Source organism: Mauremys mutica, chromosome 7, assembly GCF_020497125.1.
Source record: "Mauremys mutica isolate MM-2020 ecotype Southern chromosome 7, ASM2049712v1, whole genome shotgun sequence".
NCBI lineage: Eukaryota > Metazoa > Chordata > Testudines > Geoemydidae > Mauremys > Mauremys mutica.
This window is the reverse complement of record NC_059078.1, coordinates 59489961-59514326: the sequence shown is the minus strand read 5'-3', so window position 1 is coordinate 59514326 and position 24366 is coordinate 59489961. Positions and strand designations below refer to the sequence as shown.

Sequence of the window (24366 nt, the reverse complement as noted above, 5' to 3'; positions counted from 1 at the left end):
GACTGGCATTGAGCCATGGTTGATGTACATAGGGTCAACTCATGCTGAATTGACATAAGAGTCCTCCAGCAACTGTCCCACAATGCCCGACACTGACTGCTCTTGTCACAATTGTGAACTCCACTGCCCAGTGGTCATGTAGACTGGAAGCCACCCTCTCTCCACACTTAAAACATCCGTGAATTTTTTAAAATGCCTTTTCCTGATTGTCCAGCTGAGTGAGCACCCCTAGCAGCTCTCCAGTGTTATGTGCGGCTTCCCAGCTGACCATGCTGCCTACACACCTGGAGCAGTGAGGAGATACTGGGCCTGTGGAGAGAAGAGGCTGGGCAGACACAGCTCTGAACCAGCCTGACCCTTCACACCACCATGGATACCTCAGAGGAGCCCAGGTCACAGGCCTCTGCCGTGAACAGAGAGGTGTAGAAGGAGGAGGAGAATGGGGACAGGCAACCGGGGTGGGGGGTCCAGCTGTGCTGCGAGCCAGGATCTGTTTTTTACTCCACCGTAGGCCAGCCAGTCCCAGCAGTCGAGCAAGGACAAGCTCAAAGCAGGGGAAGGAACCCTGGGTAAGTTTGTAAATAAATTTCCCATGGCAGTTATGACTCCCCCAATTTATCAGGACACAGCTATCAAATTTTCAGTAATTGATTCATACTAGAAGAGGCAGCCAAACAACAAATAGCAGTAGAGTTATCTGTGTTACATTCCCCTATGTGGAGGTGGGAGGGGGGGCATGTGGAGCAGTTTCTTTACGTACACAGGGATGTCCCTTGAATCTTCATGAAATTTTACAGATGGGGAAATTGTGTGGTGGAACAGAGCATGCAAGCCAATAGCCTCTCAGTTCCGCTTGGTAAACTAGATTAGCAGCTCTGGCCAGCTACTCCAACTAACTCTTCCACCATTCTATAAAGTTAGCCTCCCTCAGTGAATGCAGCTGGAGTGAATACAGATGATTCCCAGCCCCAGGGAGGGAGTTACCATTGTGTGGGTGATACCTTAACTCTAAATTGCCTGGTTTTCACAAGTTTGCATTTAAAATACCTTAACCCTTCAGTGCCTGGTTTTTGAGAAGTTTAAGTTTCACTGAACTCAGTGTTGTAGAAGGACACAATTATTCATTGGTTTTTTTCCCCACTATCCAGCCCGCACAGGTGCGTAGACCGACTCTTGAGCTGAAGAAAGTATGTCATTTATTTGCTGCTTCAGTGAGTGACCAGTCCATGAAATAGGGCATAGCAGAGGATTAAATGCAAGTGCACCCCCATTTCCAGGTGCTACTCTTACATACATTGCTACAATGCTATTCATTATATATTTGTAACCACTTTCTTGCCTAACACTATGATTAGTTTGCTAACTCAGTTTTTTTCTGATGCGGATGGTCACCTGATCAGGTTGCTAGCTCAGCTTTTCACCTGGCTGTTCTCTTTACTTGCCAGACAAGTTGGTATCTTTTCATACGTTCCGACATCTAAAATATACATGCTACATATTACATAGCCTACAACAATATACTTTGGGACAGCCTTAACTATGTGTTAACCAAGTTTTTTGTCCATTTAAGTATGTAATATTTCAGCTAACAGCATGCCTCCATGCAATATTTATCAAAACTGGAGAAGTCCATGGAAGTCTGGACAGCTTTAGAGAGATTCACTTTACGATTAACTTTTATCCTTTCTGGACAAATACACGGGGAACAAAGGCTGGACGGGCAAACACACATGATATACAAATAAGAGTTCAAAGGAGCTCATTCCTAGTTTGATATCAGGTCTCTTTTGCTGGACAATGACTAATCTAGTTTACCAAGCGGAACTGAGAGGCTATTGGCTTGCATGCTCTGTTCCACCACACAATATATAAAATGTGGATTCTGAAATACCAGTAAACTCCCTGCTAGAACCCAGAATAATTGCTACATTCTGTAATGGAGCCTCTGGGAGCAACTACTATTTTCCTGGCAGTGTGCATCTCTTGCCTTCTTTTCCTTTCAGCATGGAAAAAGATGTCTGGAAGTGGGAAGCTGCCACCTGGCCCTGTTGCTTTTCCCATCATAGGAAATGCACTGCAGCTGAATATGAAGAACTTGCCCCAATCAGTGCGTGAGGTAAAAGTATTTGTTTCTCATCTATTGTTTGGTTGTAGGTGGAGGTTAAGCAGAGCCTAGCTCAAGCAGAACTCCATGAAATGTCTGGCGTTTATACAGTGCCAATCCCATGTCACTCAACTCCTCATAGTTCCGTCTTAATTTCCCCCCACAAAAATAATCAATCTTGAATGCTAGATATAAACTGTTCATGTTAACTTATGCCTTTTAATATAGGTGTCTAAGTCACAGGTAATCCAGAATATACCTGCCCAGCTTCACAGCAAGTTGTACAGACAATCACACTGTGGGGGGAGTGGTCTAGTGGGTTCTGTCGAGAAAGGGCAGTCAGACCTGGTTTTTATTCCTACCTCTGCAACAGACTCTGGCTCCGGCTACACTTGGAGCTTGGGGTCTGATTCCCAGCTCACATGGACAGACTTATGCTGTCAAGCTAGTGTGCTAAAAATAGTAATAGCTGCGGAAGCATGGGCTAGCCACTCTAAGCATAAACCCACTTGTACCCCTTGGGTATGTACTCGGGGCAGCTAGCCATGCCACTCTCTCTGCTACTGGGCTATGCTACAGTTCTTAGTGGGCTAGCTCAATGAGAGCTGGCATGTGTAGGTCTGCTCAAGTTGGGAATCAAACCCGTAGCCCCAAGTGCAGATGTAACTCATGGGTGCATCCAAGTAAGTCACCTAAGTGCTCTCTGCCTCAATTTCCCCATCTGTAAAATTGCTGTAATGATATTTGCCTGCTTCACAAGGGGTGTCAACTGCAGGTCAGCTTTGAAAAAATGGCTTTGTTCTGCTCCATGCTATTGTTTCACTATAATTATCATCTCAAATACCATCATCTCACATGCGAATGGCAATCCACAGCCAAGTTGGTTTCTTTCCTTCTGGCTCACCATCGCAAATAATAAAAGTAAAACAGGAGAAACTCTGCCCCCAGTTACATCTGTTCACCCTCATTCTCATCAAATCCTACCATAAAGAGTTACAGGTATGTAACCCCATTGTGGTTGATTTGCATAGGTGTAATGGATTGGAAATTAGGCAGTAAGTCTATTGGTAATGTAAAAGGGGAAACAGACCCTCACTCCACTCTCTCTCTGCCTCTGCAGGGCTGACAGGAATAAGGAAAAACTGTCTTGTCATTATAAAGTCAGCAGATGTTACTATGAATCAATGAAGGCAGGAGTTCTGTGGTGTTAGAAGTGTCATTTGTACACAGTCATTTTTCAGAGTAGAACTGAATCGTCATTACTTAAATAATGCAAATTGCTAGAGCTCACAAATGAAAGGACCTGCATTAATTCCAACTGCTAGCAGGATGAGAAAATTATATAACACAGATAGAATGATCCTTCTTTCACACTCACTCTTTCCCTCTAGGAAAAACACAGTGTTAACAAAACATCAAGATTAGAAACTGAAGCATAAGTCAGGCAATTCCCAAGTCAGAATAGTAAACTCTGAGTAGTATTATCTTAGCCACATATGAGCTCTTTCATTAATTTGTAATTTGATCTGCTCACATTCTTATTCTTAATTAAGTGGATTTATGTTAAAATGTGCTGGTTTTGTGTGTTAACTTTGACAGCTCAGTGAAAAGTACGGCCCGATTTTCACAATATATTTGGGCTCAGAGCGGGTTGTGGTGCTGTATGGACAGGAGGCTGTGAAGGAAGCACTGATTGATCAAGGGGACGAGTTCAGTGACAGAGGACGTATGCCAGTATTTGAAAGGTTGCCCGACAAAAAAGGTAAATTTCCAGTAACATCAGCATATAGCGCTGATATTCTCTGTATGTGGGAAGCACAACTGAGATGACAAAAGGGGAAGCAGCTGGAGTTTCATTTAGAACAGTAGCAAAGATTGGTTCCATTCCCTGTTACTCCACTAGCTCCCTGACATGAATGGGTCATAACATCTCACTACAGGTGAGTGAGAGGCAGTGACTAGGCCATCACACAACAGAAGGGCCGGAATAAAGCCAGGAGACCAGAGCTGGAGATGCCAACCCCCTTCTTCCCCTGCTCAGTGGTGTAACATGGCCCCAGAGGGCCCTGGTCCAAGAATAGATTAGGAGGCCCCTTTTTCCAATCACAGGCCATAGCCCACAATCTTCCTCCCTCCCCGGCAACATCCCAGCCTACAACTCACCTCATCACCCTCCAAATCCCCTATTTTCCCCCCACACCTCTCACAACTGACCCCACTTGCCCTCAATCCCTCACCCTGCAGCTCACTATTGCTCCCCACTCGCCCTATAACACCTCAACAACTGGCCCTCCAGCCCTTCACCTACTGCCCTTGAGACCTTCCAGGCCACTCACCAGTGCCCCCGCAGTTCAGCGCTCTACTGCCATCCCAGGCTAGGGCTGCTCCTCCCAATTCTGGCTGCCCAGTGGTGCCCATCTCCCACTCCACACTTATGTGGCCTGAGTCCAACTGGAGTGATGAGTGCGGTTGTGACTTGGTGCACAGGGTTGCATCACCCCTTAGATTTCGGCTGGCTACTCCTCTGTCATGACAAAGGGCAGCCAGTCCAAACCTGAATGCCCAGTCGCAGTGCCACTCAGAGCTGGCCCAGCTGCTCCTCCATCCGACCCCATGTTCCAGGTGATGTGCTGGAGCACTGCTCCATCTGATTGAGCCCCCATAAACTTCTGGGCATTGGCAACTGCACCACTTGTGCCATTGTAGCTATGCCACTGCCTGTCCTCATTAGACTAGGTACGTCCCAGGAGGGGTGGAGGATTATTTTTGTTATTGTTTCACTTTGTTGCCTGAGTTTTAGATTATGTATTAATTATATAGATTACTTCAGAATTCCCAGTTATCATTTTGAGGGTTGCCAGGTTCTTGCCCGCAAGATCAGGCCCAGAATTATAAAACTTATTATACAGTCGGGAACCCTGATGTGCACAGTTGCAACACTCACACAATAGGAACTCTTTTATATTTACAAATATTGTTTATTAATACATTTAGCCCTGTCACAAACACCCCAACTCAGTAACGTAGATATAGATACTATGGAATGTACATCTATTCACACCATCCCTTGCAGAATAACCTGAAATGGTTCTTGACCTTGAACATAAAGCAACTTTTTATTTTTGGGACAAGCTGAATTTCAAATTAACCCGTTCCTAGACAAATTGCTCACACTGTGTCAGAGGCTTTTTTTTGTGATTAAAAGCTCCTTTGAGATATATGATTTTATTTAGATTGAAGATACTTTTTAATGGGCACTGTTTAGATGGATTTTCACGCATGTGAAGATTCCAATTTTTTAAATACCTGCAGGTTTTAGGACCATAATGTACGTACATGTACTATGCTGGGGTACCCTTAGGGGGTGAGGTAGAATTTTTAGACTGTCCCTTACCCATTTTTTACTTACATACACAGAGAGGGTGCCCTGTCCGCGCTAGCGGCTTATAAACTAAGGATCTCTCCCTACAGGACACTCACACAGGAGAGATTAACGAGGATGACTGACTCTCCCACACCTCCCTTCAGCAAAGAGCGTCGGCTAGTCTCTGGGAGACACGGCACCGCGTACTCTGATTGCATCCAGTGAGATGATCAGACTGTCAGTAGCCCACACGGAAAGGAAGGGGGGGAGGGAAGATGGGTTCACACATTCCTAGACCCAGGCAGCTTCCTCGCCGGACGATGCCAGGCTGAGTCAGCCCACCGTGGGTCAGATCTCCTAAAGATCCACTAGTTACCGGGCTTGCGTTAGACTACTCCTGATCATTAGCAATCGCTTCACAGGGCAGTCTGGGCGTCTTCCAGTAACGAACACTCACACAGGTATACACACACACACACACCAAGGCCATTGTTTCCTATTACCACGATGCATCTTATCTTGCTGCACAGTCAATAAATTCAAATGGCATGAGCCCAGCAGAGACAGACATTCCCACGGACAGTTCTCCTCCCAGTGCAGCTCTGGGGCATATGATGAGGGATTTTTTTACAAGAGCTCTACATACAAACAGCTTCAGAAGCTACCCATTCGCTGACAAAACAGAAGTAATTGAAGGATCATGTTGTAATTAAGTGATCCTTCTGGTGGTCACCTTTCCTGGTCCTCTAACTGATACTGAGGCCAGTCTACTGTATAAAATCTTTTCAGTTTACTTTTAGTCAATGGATTTGATTCAAACACTTTCCAATTCGTCAGAATGCATTCTAAGGGTGTACACCGTGCCCTGCCTATACTCTGTCCCTGCCCCATACCACGGGCTTGCCCTTGACCCACTATAGAACACTCTCTTGTCTAGTGGGAATTACAACGGCTGGGCGTCCCCAGCCTCAGGCAAAAGTCCACACCACTGGACTGTTCCTACCTTATCCACAGGGCTGGTTCCTCACCGTCGCCCGCAGCTGCTTCTCCACTATCTGAGTGCGTTGCACCGTTGTGTCCTCCAAGGTCAGCCTGACGCGTCTCTGCCGAGGCCCCCGGTAAAGGCACCGGTGCGCGCTGGGCGTCGGCTGTGACCATCGTCCACCGGCCATTGGAGGAATCCGGGCAAGGCACAATTTTGCCTCGAGCCCACCCAGGGACGCCAAAACTGTTGCCGGCTCAAAGAGCCCGAGGCGGAGCAACAGCAGGTTCGTTGCCCGGTGTGCGTCGCACTAATTATCACACCAGGGTGGAGAAGCAAAACCAGGTTTATTTGAGCCCAAATATGGTGCCAGGGAGAAAAGCATTCTCAAATCCTGCACACCCGCACGCAGGCGGGATCCCAGCATTTATACCCCCCTTGTTTGTGTAAGCCTTTTGTTCGGTTTTCCCCCTTACCCCTTTCTTCCCAACAGCAGCTACATTAGGCATTACATTTCAGCGTGTTAGAAAAAGTTCTCATTCACAAGCTTATCTCTGGCCTTCACAGAACAGATGCATGTAGACTTTTCTCCCCTTCTCTCCCCCTCCCTCCCCTGCATCTGCAAGCTGAAATTGCTGACAGTTACACATTTTGCTTGCTGTCTCTTAGCAGCTTAGGCTGGTTAAAGTTCACAGCATGGAAGACCTCTGGTTCACTCAGGCCTGTAGTCACAACTTTGGTTTACTTAGGTCTTGTGACACCAACACAGTGATGACAGTATCTTTGGAGATTTTAGCCGCTAAACACTAAGCCCTGGTCTACACTACAAATTTAGGTCAAATTTAGCAGCGTTAGATTGATTTAACCCTGCACCCGTCCACACGACTAAGCCCTTTTTTTCGATTTAAAGGGCTCTTAAAATTGATTTCTGTACTCCTCCCCGATGAGGGGATTAGTGCTGAAATTGACATCGCCGTGTCGAATTCAGGGTAGTGTTGATGCAATTCGACAATATTGGCCTCCGTGAGCTATCCCAGAGTGCACCATCGTGACCGCTCAGGACAGCACTTTCAACTCAGATGCACTAATCAGGTACACAGGAAAAGCCCCGGGAACTTTTTAATTTCATTTCCTGTTTGACCCAGCGTGGCGAGCTCATCTGATCGCTGTATGGGGAGATGAATCATTGCTATCAGAACTCTGTTCCAAAAGACGCAATGCCAATATATATGCTAAAATCTCCAAGGGCAAATGTGAGGTGTTTATTTACAATGCTCATAACTGCAGCGGTGATCTGTACAGACTCCCACTTGCAGAGCTATGGCACATGCACGGCAATCCAGGAAAAAGGGCATGAAAGGATTGTCTGCCGATGCTTTCATGGTGGGAGAGGGGGAAAAAGGAGGTGACTGAAATGTACCCCAAACCACCTGTGGCTACCTTTTCCATTATCTCAGTTATTTTTAATTAATAAAGAAAGAATGCATGGTTTCAAAACAATAGTTCAGGGGTCGGCAACCTTTCAGCAGTGGTGTGCCAAGCCTTCATGTATACACTCTAATTTAAGGCTTTGCAAGCCGGTAATACATTTTAACATTTTTAGAAGGTCTCTCTATAAGTCTATAATATATAACAAAACTACTGTTATATGTAAAGTAAACAAGGTTTTCAAAATGTTTCAGAAGCTTTATTTAAAATTAAATTAAAAAGTAGATCTTATTAGTTTAGTGTGATCCTTCCCCTTGCTGAGTTTTCCAATGTCTGGTGGCACATATTTAGATACTTTAAGCTGCACACAGGCTTCTGAGTTAGAAGTTGATAAACAGCTGGCAGGAGGTCAGCGGCTGGAACCCCAGATCAACAGCTGAGGTGAGTGGAGCTGGTGGCTGGTAGGGCTGAGCAGGGCTGAGCAGGGCTGGAAGCCTGGACCCTGTTTGGCAGGGGGCCTGTGCTGGAAGCAAGGTGAGTGGGGCTGCGGCAGGGACCCCAGCTGGTAAGGGGCCAGCAGACAGAACCCCAGAGTGGCAGCAGGCTGAGCGGGTCAGTCCGCCCAGCTCTGGGGTTTCAGGGGTGGGCTGAGTGTCTCTGCCAGCCCCCCTCTGGGGTTTCAGCTGCCGGCTCCTGCCAGCTGGGGTCTCAGCCCACTGCCAGCCTAGAGTTTCTTCCCCCAGGCCAGCAGCGGGCGCTGAGTGGGATCGGCGGCGGGACTCCAGCTGGCAAGGAGCCAGCAGCGGGAACTCCAGAGTGGCAGCAAGATGAGCAGCTCAGCCCGCCGTCACTCTGGGGTTTCCACCACTGGCTCATGCCAGCTGGGGTCTCAGCCCACTGCCAGCCTGGGGTTCCTTCCCCGAGGCCAGCAGCGGGTGCTGAGTGGGACCCCAGCTGCCAAGGGGCCAGCAGCAGGAACCCCAGAGTGGCGGCAGGCTGAGCAGCTCAGCCCGCCCCGCGTGCTGTCAAAAATCGGCTCGCATGCCACCTTTGGCACGCGTGCCGTAGGTTGCCGACCCCTGCAATAGTTGCTTTATTTCGAAGTGGGGAGGGTGGTTGGCTTACAGGGAATTAAAATCAACAAAACAGGCAAGTTTGCATCAAGGACAGACTGGTGCAACCCCCTGTTATGTTGTATTGATCTCCTGTTTAATATAATTATTGTGTTGAATATATTTTTATATATTTGTGTTATTTCTTGGAAGTCTCCTACTATCTGGCAAGTAAGTGGGGATTACTCTGTAGTCAGAATTTTCCGCCCAAGATGAAAAAAAAAGAAAGAAGATACACCCTGCTGAGTGGGTGGTGGGATCCAAAAGAACCCAGACCTGTCCATCCACTGTCTGCCACCCACTCAGGGTGTATATTTCTTTTTTTTCTATGAAATTATTTGGCGGTGCCTCCACCCCCCTCACTCCTTCCTGTCAGGGTCACCAGGGCAGCTTGAGCGGAAAATTCTGACTACAGAGTAATCCCCACTTACTTGCCAGATAATAGGAGACTTCCAAGAAATAACACAACACATAAAAATATATTCAACACAATAATTATATTAAACAGGAGACAAATACAACATAACAGGGTGAAACACCATTTTTAGGGTCACCGGTGCCCACACTGAAAATACCCGTGACTTGATGTAGAAAATGTAAAATTAGTGTCCCGTTGGTACCATGGGCGCCAACTTATATGGGCTCCTGGGGCTTTAGCCCCAGGAATATTCACAGTCAGGGGCTCTGCTCCAACAATATTTGGAGCTAGGTTTCTCCCCTGCTCTGGGCTGCCGGCAGCCGCTGGGAGCCCAGAGCCTTTTAAATCCCAGCCGCGGCCGGGAGTCAGAGGGCTCTGGGCTGCCTGCAACCGCGGGGAGCCCAGAGCCTTTTAAATCCCAGCCGCAGCTGAGATTTAAAGGGCTCTGGGCTCCCCGCGGTTGCAGGCAGCCCAGAGCCCTCTGATTCCCGGCCGCGGCTGGGATTTAAAAGGCTCTGGGCTCCCCGCCGCAGCGGGCAGCCCAGAGCCCTCTGATTCCTAGCCGCGGCTGGGATTTAAAGGGCTCTGGGCTCCCCGCGGTTGCAGGCAGCCCAGAGCCCTCTGATTCCCGGCCGCGGCTGGGATTTAAAAGGCTCTGGGCTCCCCGCCGCAGCGGGCAGCCCAGAGCCCTCTGATTCCCGGCCGCGGCTGGGATTTAAAGGGCTCTGGGCTCCCCGCCGCAGCGGGCAGCCCAGAGCCCTCTGATTCCCGGCCGCGGCTGGGATTTAAAGGGCTCTGGGCTCCCCGCCGCAGCGGGCAGCCCAGAGCCATCTGACTCCCGGCCGCGGCTGGGATTTAAAAGGCTCTGGGCTCCCCGCGGTTTCAGGCAGCCCAGAGCCCTTTGAATCCCAGCCCCTGGCCACTGATTGCCCCCTCCCCAGACCCCTGCCCCAACTGCCCCCCAGGACCCCCACCCCCTATCTAAGCACCACTGGTCCTTGTCCCCCGATTACCCCCTCCTGAGACCCCTGCCCCTAACTGCCCCTTGGGACCTCAGCCCCTATCTAAGCCTCCCTTCTCCTTGTCCCCAACTGCCCCCTCCTGAGACCCCACCCAACTTCCTCCCAGGACCCTCCTATCTGTCCCCTGATAAACCTCCTGGACTCCCATGCCTATCCAATTGCTGCCTATCCCCTGACTGCCCCTCCAAACCTCTGCCCCATCCAACCCCCCCTGCTCCTTGTCCCTTGACTGCCTCCCGGAATCCCCTACCTCTTCTCCAACCCCCAAACCGCTTACTGTGCCACTCAGACCGGCGTGTCTGGCTCCGTGCAGCTCCAGACAGTTGCTGCCATGCTCCCCCATGGAGACCACAGCCCTCTCCCACCCCCAGCACCTGCCTTCCAGATTTGAACACCTCAAAATTCAGGAGTGCTCAAGCTCGGTTTGGGCAGCTTTTACTTCATTTCTCCCAAATCAGTTTCCCCTGCAAGGTGCCAACTGAAGGTGTTGGAGAACAGAGAGATCGGGTGGCCTCCTAATGCCTGGAAAAGAGACAAAGGCCGGAGGAGGGAGTGTCAGTGCCTGTGCGGACTTCTGGGAAGTGCACGGTGTGGAAGGGGATGCTGTGATGCTTTGGAACAACTCCATACAAAGCCAGTCAGGACTCTGGGGGAGCCTCCTCTCTTGGAGCATACTGTCTCCAGGGCAAGAAGCTTACACCTTCCTGGGTCTGACCTCGGAGCATTCAGCATGCCCTTCCACATCATGCACTTTCCACAGCGAGTCTGCCCAGGCTGGTCCTGGGGCAACCAGAGGTCCCTGCACCCCAACTCCGCAGTCAGATGTGACTCTCAGCCAGACAGTAAAACAGAAGGTTTATTAGATGACGGGAACACAGTTTAAACAGAGCTTGTTGGTACAGAAGACAGAACCCCTCTGTCAGGTCCATCTTGGGGGGTGGGGAGCCCAGAACCAAGTTCTGGGTCTCTCCCCATTTCCCCAGCCAGCTCCAAACTGACACTCCCTCCTCTGGCCTCTGTCTCTCTTCCGGACAGGGAGGCCACCTGATCTCTTTGTCCCCAACACCTTCATTTGGCATCTTGCAGGGGAAACTGAGGCACCCACACAGTATTCAGAGAAAATATTAAGAACATTCCCACTTCATCACAACAGGTGCAACAAAATATAATACTGTATATTGAAGTAGGCAAGTACTGCTTCTGACTTTCCACTTTTAATTGACCCTTGTAATCTTGTGGCACTGACGCATTGTAGCTTCATTTTATATCGGCTTACAGGGTGGGAGCGGGGGGGCACCACCATTTTGGGCCCCACCAAAAATTATACAAACCTGCCGCCTATGGTTGGTACGCGTACTTTGCTGGGGCCCTTGATGACCTACAGCCACAAAATTCTTCTCTGCGGTGGTTTAGCAGTGTGGCTGACTGGGTTCAGTACAGCCCAATAGATGCACAAGAGGGAGGAGGTGGTAAATCCCTCAAGAGGTCTAAAATGCAGCAGGTTATAAAATCCTCAAACCCTTACTCCTTGGCTTGAGGACACAGTTCAGGGAGTCCCCAAAACAAATTCCCTGACTAACTAACTAAAGGAGGGTGCACTCACGAACTCCTTGAATGATCCTCAGGTTCGAAGATGACACTGGATCTCTCAGTCACTGCAGAGGGGCTGCTGTCTGCTGGCAGGGATCCTCCTCAGTCAGGAATCAGGCGGCGGCGGTCCCAGGATTTCCCCTCACCCCAAAGGGGTGCAGGGCTCAAGGTGTAGGTTATACATCTACACTAACATCCAACTGTAGCCTCCTAGCCCAGCCTCCAGTCACACACTCTGCAGGCAGCTTCCCTGGACTAGCAGCCAGAGCAGAGCTGACCATGTGGGGACTGGGCTCCCCTAGGGAGCTGGAGGGTGAACCCAGCCTGGCTGGGGAAATTTCCCAGCAAACGCTACCAATTGGGAATCATCAGTGAAGAAGGAAAAACCTAGCTGATGGATCTGCTGTCAGGTCCCTAGAGGCCTGTTCTCAGGGGGAACCCTGCCTGCAGGCCTGGGACTCACCAGCTCCCCACACAGCCAGTCCTGCCCTTCCCCTGGCTGGCCCCAGACTCACTACAAAATGGCTTCTCCCTGGGAGGGCCTGTCACTCCCTATTGGTTGCCGGGCAGACTCTCCCTACTAGGGACAGTGCCTCTCCCTGAGCTGTCAGCAGACAGAGTCCCAAGAATCTGTCATCTCCTTGGGGGTTACACTAATTTCATAGTGTAGACATACCCTAAGTCTCTACTGACAATGTGTGAAATGTGATTTTTCAAGGGCTTATAACTTAGTGACATTTGGGTAGATTTTCATGGGGATGGCAAAATCACACATTGACACACAAGCCAGCCCCAGCCAAATTTCAAATCCCAGCTCTGACAAATGGGAGTGTTAGAGTTTCTCAAAGAAAAGGTCCCAGCATTTTTTAACATGGGCAGAACAACATATTTTTTCCTAACCTTGTTTGTGGAAATGAACACTTTGGCTGAAATATTCAAAAAACGTTCAACCTGAGGCACACAGACAGGAAAAATTTAGCCCAAATGGTTACAATTTGGCAAACTAATGTGTTTCCCAGTTTACTTCTAATTTTTAGTTTGTGCCAGTACATATACTTTGCTCTAATTACTGTGTCTGGAAGAATTCTCATTGCTGTGATGGGCCAAGCTCTGTTAGAGAACAAACTACAGGTATTGGACATGTTAATTGTGGCAGGGTGCTGGCTAAGAAACTCTGAGCCAGGCCTCTGTCATATCCACTCCAGTGAAGAAAGGGGAATTGGAACTGGCTGAGTAAGCCCAGGCCTGGCTGGCCTCGTTAGCTAGGGGCTACATAAAGGCTGGCAGGAAGGAAGCCAAAGGGAGAATAGAAGGGGAGGAGCCAGAGAATAGAGGGAGGGGGAACTCATCGCTGCTGGCTGCAAGACTGAAGCTATTTGTAGCTACAAGGTGGTGGGAAAGTAAACTGTAAATAAAGAGCACCCGTGATTACACCAAGGCAGAGGTCTCTGGATGGTTTGTGGGCGCAGCAGGAGCAGAAGCTAGAGGATCCCAGCTGCACCTCATTACAGTAATGAATTGAATTATTTTTCTTCCTCAGAATTGCTCTGAAACTGCAATGAGTTTAATATGTAGGATATTGTGGTAAATAAACATATCAAACAGATAAAGTACGGAGTGATGACAGTGTAACAGTCTCCCAAGCAGAACACAGATACAAATAAAATTTGAGTTCAAGGTCATAAACTTAAAAGTTTATGAACAGGATTATATGACAGGGTTGACTGCTATAGCAGGGGACTGGACTCAGTGACCTAGAAGGTCCTTTCCAATCTTATGTTTCTATGAAACTTTGAATAAACAATGTTTGGGTGGGTTTGAAAGTCTGGCCCCTTCCTCCTTTTTTTCCCCTTCTCTTCCCTTTTTCAGGTGTTTCTATGGGCAGTGGGAAGCCGTGGAAGCAGCTACGCCAATTTACCCTCACCACCTTGAGGGATTTTGGGATGGGGAAAAAGAGCTCTGAAGAGCGAATCCTGGAGGAAGCCCATTTCCTGGTGGAAAGGCTCAAAAACACTCACGGTGAGGATCAACTTTATGTCTGTTGGAAATTAGAATTGAAGAGTCAGTTAAAGTCTTTCTGCTTTACATGATATTAAATATTGAGCAGTGGCTCAGATAATGATATTGGTTCAAACATCTAACTAAAACCTTTAGCTGCACATATAACTAATTGTGTTAATATAATATAAAAGTTTGTAGGCAAAGGTCTAAAGATGACCTTTTCTGGCTATTGTTCCCCATGTAACCCTTCTGCCCCTCTGAGTTGGCAGCAACAAGGGCCGGGTTCAGTATCCAGGGGTTCTGTTTCAATGACGCAATACAAAACGAGCTGGAGCCCCCACCCAGTGACCTGGGACAATTACATACCACCCCCCCGGGTGCCTCTAGGAGGCAATACTTCCCCGCTCGCAAGCACAGAGTCTGAGTGTAGCAAAATCCTTTTACTAAAGGAGGGAAACAATGTGGCATCATATTGGGGAAACACCACAAACAGGATTCATAACATAAACCAGGAGCAAAAGACCCTCCAGCCGTCCCCACAAACTACTCCTCTCGCTGTTCTGTGGACCGCTCCAACCGTCCCACAAACCGCTCAGCTCCACTCTGCTCACTGTTCCGTGGGCCGTTCCAACCATCCCACAAGCTGCTCAGCTCCGCTCTCTGTTCTGCGTGGTGCTCAAACCGTGCTGAAAACTGCTCTGCTCTGCCAGCTGCTTAGCAATAGAGCTTCAGGCTCCCCCACTAGTTAACACAGCACTCAGCTCAGTAAGTTTAGCTCTTTTAGTGATTTCAGCTTGTAGTAGGGGAGCCCCAGTGCTGGTGCACCATTGGCCCAAAGTGAATTCAGCTCAGCAGCCTCTAGATGGGCTCCTAATGGAATCAAAATTAGATCTGTTCTTCAACAGTGGAGAGAGAAGGAGGAGGAGGAGTCCTTCATTCACATAATCAGGGTAACAACACGTTATTTCTCCTGCCCCAATAACAGAGAAATTGGGGATCCCACAGCTGTCAAAGTGACCATTTTGGGCTGCTGTGGACTCGTGCTAGGCGGTGTGGGTGTGCCTATGCAAACAAGATCAGCCCCTGAAATTCTTTTCCATAATTCACCACCAGATGTCAGGGTAGAGCTCATCCTGACTCTGCTCACACCCATGTTTTCTACTCACTGATCTATGGCCAGTGAGCAAATGGAAAAGGTTTGTCTAGAGTTGGCAGAAGCTAAGACAGTGAACCAGGTAAGAGTGGATCAATTTATCTTCAGTCTGCTGCGTTAATGAGACACCCATGCCTAGAGTTGCTTATTCTCATTTTCATCTGTGCTACACGTCTGATACAAATTTGGCACGTACATTCTATAATGATGGGCTCCCACAGGAATGATTGGAAACCACCATGTAAATGGACAATGCTTTATAAGTGACCCACTAATTATTGCTATTTATATTCCAGTAGTGAGTACAGATCCCAAGATTGGGGCTTTATTGTGTGTATGCTAGAGTAACAGATAGGAAGGACTGTTCTGTACTGCAAGCAGCATACATCTGAAATAGACATGAAAAATAAAAAATGGAGGGAGGAAGTGTGATGGATCTGCTAAATAGGGGACTATATGGATGCCATTCTTGCAGACATATAGGAAACATCTTGCAGAGCCCTCTGAGCAGGATCCTGTTGTGAAAGCATTGGGATCCTTACTGTGAAATAGGCCCCAAGTCAGACAGGCAGGTATCACTCAGAGAGGCACTGTTGGCCCCTGGTCAGACCGGAGTGTGCCAGGCAGAGAGCAGCAGAGCTGACAGAATGAAAACTGATTGCCAAGAAAAAAAGTGGCAAGTGTTTAATTTAGCATTTGAGAAGTAAGAGTGGGGGATTGGGGCAACCCTAACCCACCCTCCCCAGGGAATATTGCTGTCAGCCCTACTGTGAGTCTGTCCCTGTGGTTGGAGATCCACAACATCCCTGTGCTGCCAGTGACTTTGATGCTGAGGGTCAAGACACTGAATTCAAACTGACTCTTTATAGTTTTGTTTTGCTACAGGAAGGCCCTTTGACCCCACCCTCTTCCTCACCCATGCCGTCTCCAATGTCATCTGCTCCATTGTCTTTGGGGACCGGTTTGACTATGAAGATGAGAAATTTGTGACTTTAATAAATCTCATAATGGAAAGTAGAAAGATCCAGCGCTCTCCCTGGACAGAGGTATGTTCAGGGGTTTATTCTATTCTTCTCCTTTCTATTGCGGGAGGGAACAGTAATTTCTTTCTTTAACTATTAATTTTCCATAAACAAGCATTATTTCACATTCCCATAATTGTCTCCTCGTTAGGCTGCAGCTGCTATTAAACCCAGTCTCAAACTTGTTTCTAAGTATTGTTTAAATTCCCACACAAAACACGTCATTAGCTCAGAATTAAATTTGCTTAAGGATATTCACTATCAACATTATCGGTAAAAATCAAGGAAGTTGCCAGTTAAAATGTTAACATCCACACCAATCACATGTCACATGCCTTATCACATAAGCAACATGATAGTGAATGTGATCATATTCCTCACCTCCAAAATAAACTCCTTTTCACTTCCAACTCACAGCCACTTACCTCCATGCCCCCTTCCTGAAAACCTCACTAAAATGTACCAAATGAAGGCCCAAACTGTCTGCTGGCATAACTCATTCAAAATCAATGGTGTTACATTGGCAGAGAATGTGAGTCTCTTAAATTCAACCTCAGCATGACTAAAGTAAATTTCCCTTTGAAAATCTATAATGTGCTACCACCTGCCGAGAAAATCTGTGTTCAGAGTTAAGATAGTGCACTTCAGTGTGATTTTTCAAGAACAGGATGTGTCTATTGTGGATGGTTTTATTTTGAAAATAATAGAGTCTTTTAGCTAATGTAACTGAATGTCCCTGAAGTTTTTGTGTGGAATATATACGCATTGGGTAATGGGAGTTGGTAAAGTTTTCAAAGTTCTTCAGAATCCATTTAGAAAATAAGGTGTCACAGAAGAGTCTGTGCTGCTGTAGTTAAGTCATTTGAGTAAATATTATGAAGCAAGCTTCTCTGCCCAGGAAAACCAAGATGTGTTTTTCTTTCAATCTTTACAGCTGTACAATTTTTTCCCGACTCTCATGCATTACATCCCTGGGCCTCACCAGAGAATCTTTAAACACTTTGAGGAGTTCAGAAAGTTTATTCTGGAGAGAGTGGAGATGCACAGAGAGTCCCTGGAGCTCAGCTTCCCTCGAGACTTCATCGATGCTTTCCTCATCAAAGTAAAACAGGTAGGTGATAGCCGCAGCCCTTCCCCTTTACTGGGGAGTGGGTTACACATATCAGTGCTATTTATTTGTAAAGGAACAACAGAGTACGTGGCTTTTCATGAGCCCCTAAAGGGAGACAAGGAAATTATAAAATAATATATAATATTCACCTCATTCATGTAAAACCATCTTTAGGGCTTGGCTACACTTACAAATTTGCAGCGCTGCAGCAGGGTGTGAAAACACACCCTCTCCAGCGCTGCAAATTGTGGCGCCGCAAAGCGCCAGTGTGGTCAAAGCCCCAGCGCTGGGAGCGCGGCTCCCAGCGCTGTATGTTATTCCCCACAGGGAGGTGGAGTACAGACAGCGCTGGGAGAGCTTTCTCCCAGCGCTGGCGCTTTGACTACACTTAGCACTTCAAAGCGCTGCCGCGGCAGCGCTGCCACGGCAGCGCTTTGAAGTGTAAGTGTAGCCAAAGCCCTAGTGAACAGAAATGGCCCAAAGCACTGCGATAATGCTGCTGTAATCTCCAGTACTTTGGCCCATTTCTGTAGGATTTGTATAACGATGCCAGGTGGATCACATTTTTGGTAGAAAATGAGACTTCTTTGGCCTGTGACAATAGATCTGATGCTTTTACAATCAATTATCAACCATCTGTACCAAACCTTTTTGCAGGAGCAACATAACAGCCAGTCAGAATTTACCACTGAGAGCTTGTTAAGAAGAACATTAGACTTATTCTTTGCTGGAACAGGGACAACTAGTGACACCCTGAAACATGGACTCAAGCTTCTTATGAAATACCCAGAAATCGAAGGTAATGGTGACACGCACACACAAAATGTTAAGTCTTGGGGAGATGTGAGGAGTGCCTGGCTCTATAGATCAGTAAATGTAAGCAGAGCCTCCCCCGTTAAATCACCAGATCACATCTGGCCTGGGTTGGCAGTGACCTGCATGACTGCCATGTGGTGGATGTTCTTTGGTTCATGTCAAGTGAGTTGAAGATGTGTTGGGGGACTTTCTTACTCCAGTTCCCTGCAGGCTGAAGTTCTCATCCAAAAAGCACCAGTACAGTGGGCATTACTTGTCCCCATATTGGCCATCTGAGGAGAGGATCCAAAGGCTGAATGGGGCTGTTGTGATTGAATTCTTCTCTCAAATCCGGATCAGTGTTCAGGTTCTCTGATAAGGGAAGTACATGTGTATGTCTACACTACAATTAAACATGCGTGGGTGGCCCGGGTCAGCAGTGTCTGGCTCATAGGGCTTGGGCTACGGGACTGTTTAACTGCTGTGTAGATGTTTTGGCTTGGACTGGGGCCCGGGCTCTGGGACCCTCGGCTCCAGCCTGAGCCCTAACCTCTAAACAGCCCCGTAGCCTGAGTCCTGTGAGCCTGAGTCAGCTGACATGGCCAGCCGTGGGTGTTTGTTTGCAGTGTTTGTAAAAGAGAAGCCTGCCCTGCCACTGACCAGGCTGTGTCTGTTCTGTGGGTAACAGATGCTTTCAGATTCCAGGGCTGTCAAATGGGCCCCTTCCCCCTGAATGAAGGCAAAGTTGTTTTGCCTTTGGAGTTAATGGCCTGTAGAGGACAGGATTGCGTAAGGGCTTAAATCAAAGCAGTGCCAGTGCTAAAAACACAGCTGTATACAGTGCTAATTCCAACTTCATATTAGCAAATGGCCAGGGGACGGGGAAGTGGGGAGATGCTTTGGGACTCTCTTGCTTGGTAGATATTTAGATGCATTGGTGATAATTTTACATTGTGCTCTAGTTAGTAACAGAAGCAGGTACGAACAATATCACTGCCCTGTAATTACATTGTTGGCCCTTTGTCATAGCTGCGAAGTACAGTAGTTTCTGTAACACAAAATATCACCTGTTTTGTTATATTCCCAATGTCCATCTGCTAAGACTTGTTTTGCGGGCAAAGCGACAGACTTTGGGGAAAATCTATGGGAATTCTGTTTTTAGCCTTGTTGTTAAATCTCATTAATTTGATGACAGAGAAGGTTCATGAAGAGATTGACCGTGTGATCGGCCGAAGCCGAAGACCCTGTATGGCAGACCGAAGCCAGATGCCCTACACAGATGCTGTGGTCCATGAGACACAGAGATTCATCTCTCTTGCCCCTCTTGGTATCCCACGTGCTGTGACTAGAGACACTTGTTTCAGAGAATACATTATCCCCAAGGTCAGTTCTCGGTTTTTCTGTGAAAGGGCCAGTTCTTCTGTTTGTTTCTCTTTTTAATTTTGAGTTGTTCACAATAGAAATAGTTTGTCCAGTTTTTGTGTGGTGGGAGTTTTAAATAATTGCCAGGAATGTACCAATTATATTGAAACATTCCAAGCCCCTGTATGAAGCTGAACAGACTTTCATAGTCTGCAGGTTAGGGATTTGTACCTCCACTCTGGAGCCGGGACTTGAACTCAGATTTCCCCAGTGAATAGCCTAAGCACCAGGCTATAGACTATGCTGGGGTGAGTCCTCAATCTCTCTTGCTGAAGCTATTCTGTTTTGTATCAATATTTAAATATTCAGTGAAGCAGGGACTCAAGCGCAGTTCTTCCCCCTCCCAGCTGAGTGCCCTAATCACCAGCATTTAGGTTATTCTGTTCTCAAGTCCTCCTGGTCAAGCTGTTCCACTTTGTATTTTCATTAGGCCAAAAACCTGGGAGGTAAGAAATATGGATAGAAGTCTTCCCTCTGCGTGATTCAGAGAAGGGATTTGAATCCACAGCTCCTGCCTCCCAGATTAGTGTCTTTCTCACCAGGCTATAGAGTCATCCTCGCTGGCTCAGTGGATATTTAAATATTAATAAAAAGTGGAACAGCTTCATAAGGACTGTCATAGGTTTCATTCCCCACTTTGAACTTTAGCGTTCACAAGATGGGGACCTGCATGGACTCCTCTAAACTAAAATCCTAGTTTAGATCTGGTTCTTGCTGCCACCAGTCAAGTTTTAAGTGTCTGACACACTCCCTGTTCCCCCAAAACTCTCCCTGGGGAACACAGATTCAAACTTGAATCTCAACACAAAGGGAAACAACCCATTTCCCCCCTCCCCTCTCCTAGTGCTTAGGAGAGATACCTGGATTCAAATTCTTTGAATCAAACAACGAGGGATTTCCTATCCCCCTTCTCTTCCTTGGGAAAAATACCTTGATTCAAACTCCTTGAATCAAACAAAGAGGGATTCACTTTTCCCCCCCTCCGCTTCCCCTGAAAATCCAAACAAGGGAAGAAATCAATCAAGTTCTAAAAAGAAAAGATTTTATTAAAAAGAAAGAAAGGAAGTACACTATCTCTGTAATACCAGGATGGAAAAATATCACAGGGTCTGACTTATAAACCTGGAGAGGCTCTCCCCCCCCCCCCCGCCTTTCTCAGAATAATCAAAGTAACAGCAAACAGAAATAAAGATATTTCTTCAGCAAACACACAATTGCAAATGTAGAAATCAAATTATAAGACTAGTCCGCCTTTCTAATACTCACTAGACTGAATAGAAGAAAATACTTCAGGAAACTTGGAGAACTTGAAGAATATGTCTGGCCTCTTTTAGATCCAAAAAGAGAACAAAGACCCAACAAGGAACACAGAGATTTGAAATTATCTTGTCCCCTGATTGGTCCTCTGGTCAGGTATTCATCAGGTTACTGAGCTTGTTAACCCTTAACTATCTGTTATGACAAGGACAGATTGAAAGGAGCCTGTCCTGGAATATCTGAGAGCTCAGAGGTTAAAATTCTCATTTTGGATGCAAGGAAGATCTGAGTTCAAATTGCTGCTCCAAACTGGGGATTCCAATTTGCATCTCTCACATGCCAAGTACCTTAGCCTCTGGCCTAGAAGTAATAAGGAGACACACACCCCAGCTCATATGTGTTTTCTGAAGTGAATAACTTTTTCTCAGATAAAACTAATTGGGTCAAATTTGAAAATAGTTTGGGATCATCTGAAACTGCATTTCTGGTGGATAAATTTTACCCAGTTCTAATCTCCACCAAACTCTGCACCTGTTGAGCTCTTAAAATGTACCAGAACTCACCATACTCAGGGGCTGCTGACTGAGTTTCACTGTAAAATTGCATGGGGCTTTTAGCTTAATTATGAATTATGGGGAAACTGTTGGTGTGATGAATACAGTATCTTGACCAGGAAACCTCAAATGCTTCAGAGCATCAGCTCAGAGGTGCAAGTGAAACTTCTGGATCTTAGCCAAACTCTCCCCAAACTATTAGATGTTGAGTTCAGGATAGTGATCAGATAAGAACAACCTCTCTGAAGAGATTTCAGGATTTCCCTGTGGATGGTACTTCAGTGGGATTTGCTCTGCTCATGGAATTTTAATATTTCTACTTCTGGTTGAAAACATGAAGTTCAGGAACTGCAAGGAAATAAAGAAAAATCAAGATGGGTCCCACTGTCCAGCTCTGAATTTTGAAGGTTTCTCTGCTTTGGATAGTATCCACTTTAATTCTGTTTATATGTTTACTAATTTAGGGCACCACTATATTCCCTGTACTGCAGTCAGTCCTATATGACAGCAAGGAATTTCCAAACCCAGAGCAATTTAACCCAGGGCATTTCTTGGATGAAAATGGTGCCTTCAAGAAGAGTGACTTCTTCATGCCTTTTTCTATAGGTAAAGTTATCCATGTTTATTTCAGATCCCAGACTGTCTTCTAGCTTTGCCTCGATGATTCTGCTGGCTCACACGGTCTGCAGAAGGTTTTCAGGTGGTCCATGAAGCAGAGTCTCTCACGCTAGTAAAACATCTATCAGTCTTTAAACCGTGTTACTTCCTACTAGTTGTCTGAAGTGACTTTTCGGATGCACTCCACATACTCCTCTCTTTGCTCTGCTTGGCAGCTTCATGCTTTTCTGGTGTCTGTCTGGTGTAAATGAATCTATGATCAATTATTCCTTCATCCACCTATTCATGATCCTGCCTGCACCTCCTTACTTGTTACTCAGTAGCCACCACATTACTTCCCCCTTAACACTTCTTAGCTAACTTGGGAAGTGCATAAGCTATTCCTCAAAACCCACATATTCCCAACTCTTTCCCCAAACTGGATTTAAAAAGACCACTTTAGATATGGAACTAAAACCTTAAAAAAATTTTGAATGTCTTCTTAAGCCTCAAATGCTTTCCTACCATCCTGAACTCGGAGTGACTTCCATTATCCTCCATCCATAGAAACAGCATGTAAAATGCTGCAAAGAAAGATCTCCAGCATCTCTTCAATATTCCTTTTTCATTGCAGGGAAACGGAGTTGCGTGGGAGAGGCTCTGGCTCGGATGCAGCTATTTTTGCTACTGACAACGATTTTGCAGAACTTTACCTTGAAGCCTCTTATTGACCACAAGGATATTGATATAACTCCAATGACTTTAACCCCAAATGCCCCAATGTCCTACCAGCTGATTGTTATTCCTCGGTAAATACCTTGAAAAGTCACTTCCATTTCCTGAGGTGATTAATTTGATTGTCTGTGATCTTGAACTCCTTAATACAGTGACAGAAATTAACTAATTGTCATGAAATGCAGACAAATTAGTCAACTTTTTAAGTAAATAGGATTTAACAAAATTAAGTGTTACACCATAAAATAACTGTATCAGTTATTTAACTGTACAGTTAAATAACTGTATGGCATGTACAATAATCCTGCAGTGTTCTCAAATGGGCTCAAGTGTGAATCTATTCTCAACATAAACTGGGTTTGTTTTCAGTTCATTTCTGGTGTAGTTGACAAACCTGAAAGCTTCCTTGACAGCTGTAAAGGCTGCTCTGTTCACAAGGAGCTAGTAACAATGTCCAGCATTTTAGGTCTGTTCAGCCAATGATAGTGAATTGTGACAATGACCTTCTGCTTTGGTGGGGAGAGTTTCTGTGGCAGGGGACTGAACTGGCATTCCCACTCCCCACTTTACCCAGGCAGGTTCAGATAAATTCAGTAGGATTAATCTTTTACTCTTCATACAGATTTTTTCTATAAAATAAGATCCCAAGAATGTCATTCTGTGTATCACTCTGAAACCTAAAATGTCTGCTGAGTCAGTGGGAAGGGAGGGAAGTGACTACAAGCATGGTTGAGCTCCTTTTGTTCAGAATATCACCCAGTGGAATAATCATTAGGTTTTGTAGTTTGTTACTATCCAGTTTTTAAGTTCTCAGCCATTTTGAATTGATGAATTACTCCCACAGGTACATTAAGGCATGTATTTAGGCCCTGCCAAGAGTCCTAGACCATTGTGATGTCCAGGGAAACTCAACCAGTTGCCACCTTTATTCTACAGCTAACTCGCATGCAACAAATTCATTGGTTGTATGAGGAAGACTGCATAGAGGGTGGATTACTTGGACCAGCTGCCACACCCGTAGGCCCAGATGCCCCCTGTGCAAATCCACACAGCTCTCCCAACACAACACAACCACACACAAATCAACACAGCAACACAACCAGCATACACAATAACCCCAAACATCACATCCAAGCCGAGAATGTCTGTAGAGTCAGTGTGAAGTGAAGGAAACAGCTACAAGCATGGCTGAGAGCTCTTGATGATTAGAGTATCTCTACTTTCAGTCATCATTTGGATGTGCAGCCTGATACAGTGCAGTTTTTAAGTTCTCAGACTTTTTTGGCTTTTTTGCACACTTGACATTAGGAATTATACCTGTGTGGCAGCACAGACTTTCAGCTGCTAGTATTTATTTAATGTCACTATTTAACCCAGTTTTACGACATATAGAATTCAAATGGCACTCAAATGGAGAGAGAGAAGGGGCATCATGTGCAATTGGAAGATACCAGTAAGATTAAAAGAGAAGGTCTATAAAACTGCTTCGTCGACTTTTACTGTACAGCAGTGAGTGTTGGGCAACAAAGACAAAACATGAGCAAATGATCCAGTCCAGAAAAATGTAAATGTTGAGCTGGATGAGTGGTCTAAGTGAGAAAGACCACCCGAGGAATGTGTATGTTAAACATGCTCAAAGTAACATCTATGAATGAAAAAATGAGAGCGTTCAGGCTAAGATGGGTTGGTCCTGACAACT

At 46.4% G+C, this 24366-nt stretch overlaps 1 protein-coding gene across 1 annotated transcript; it reads left to right on the top strand.

Moving 5' to 3' along the window:
- The first annotated feature begins 1839 nt into the window (after positions 1–1839).
- On the top strand, positions 1840–23040 carry LOC123374028 (cytochrome P450 2H2-like). Its single transcript, XM_045023426.1, has 9 exons — positions 1840–2116; positions 3704–3866; positions 13890–14039; positions 16060–16220; positions 17131–17307; positions 17965–18106; positions 19298–19485; positions 21800–21941; positions 22567–23040. The coding sequence occupies exons 1-9, from the start codon at positions 1937–1939 to the stop codon at positions 22743–22745; spliced, it is 1482 nt and encodes a 493-aa protein (XP_044879361.1). The 5' UTR covers positions 1840–1936; the 3' UTR covers positions 22746–23040.
- Positions 23041–24366: the final 1326 nt, after the last annotated feature.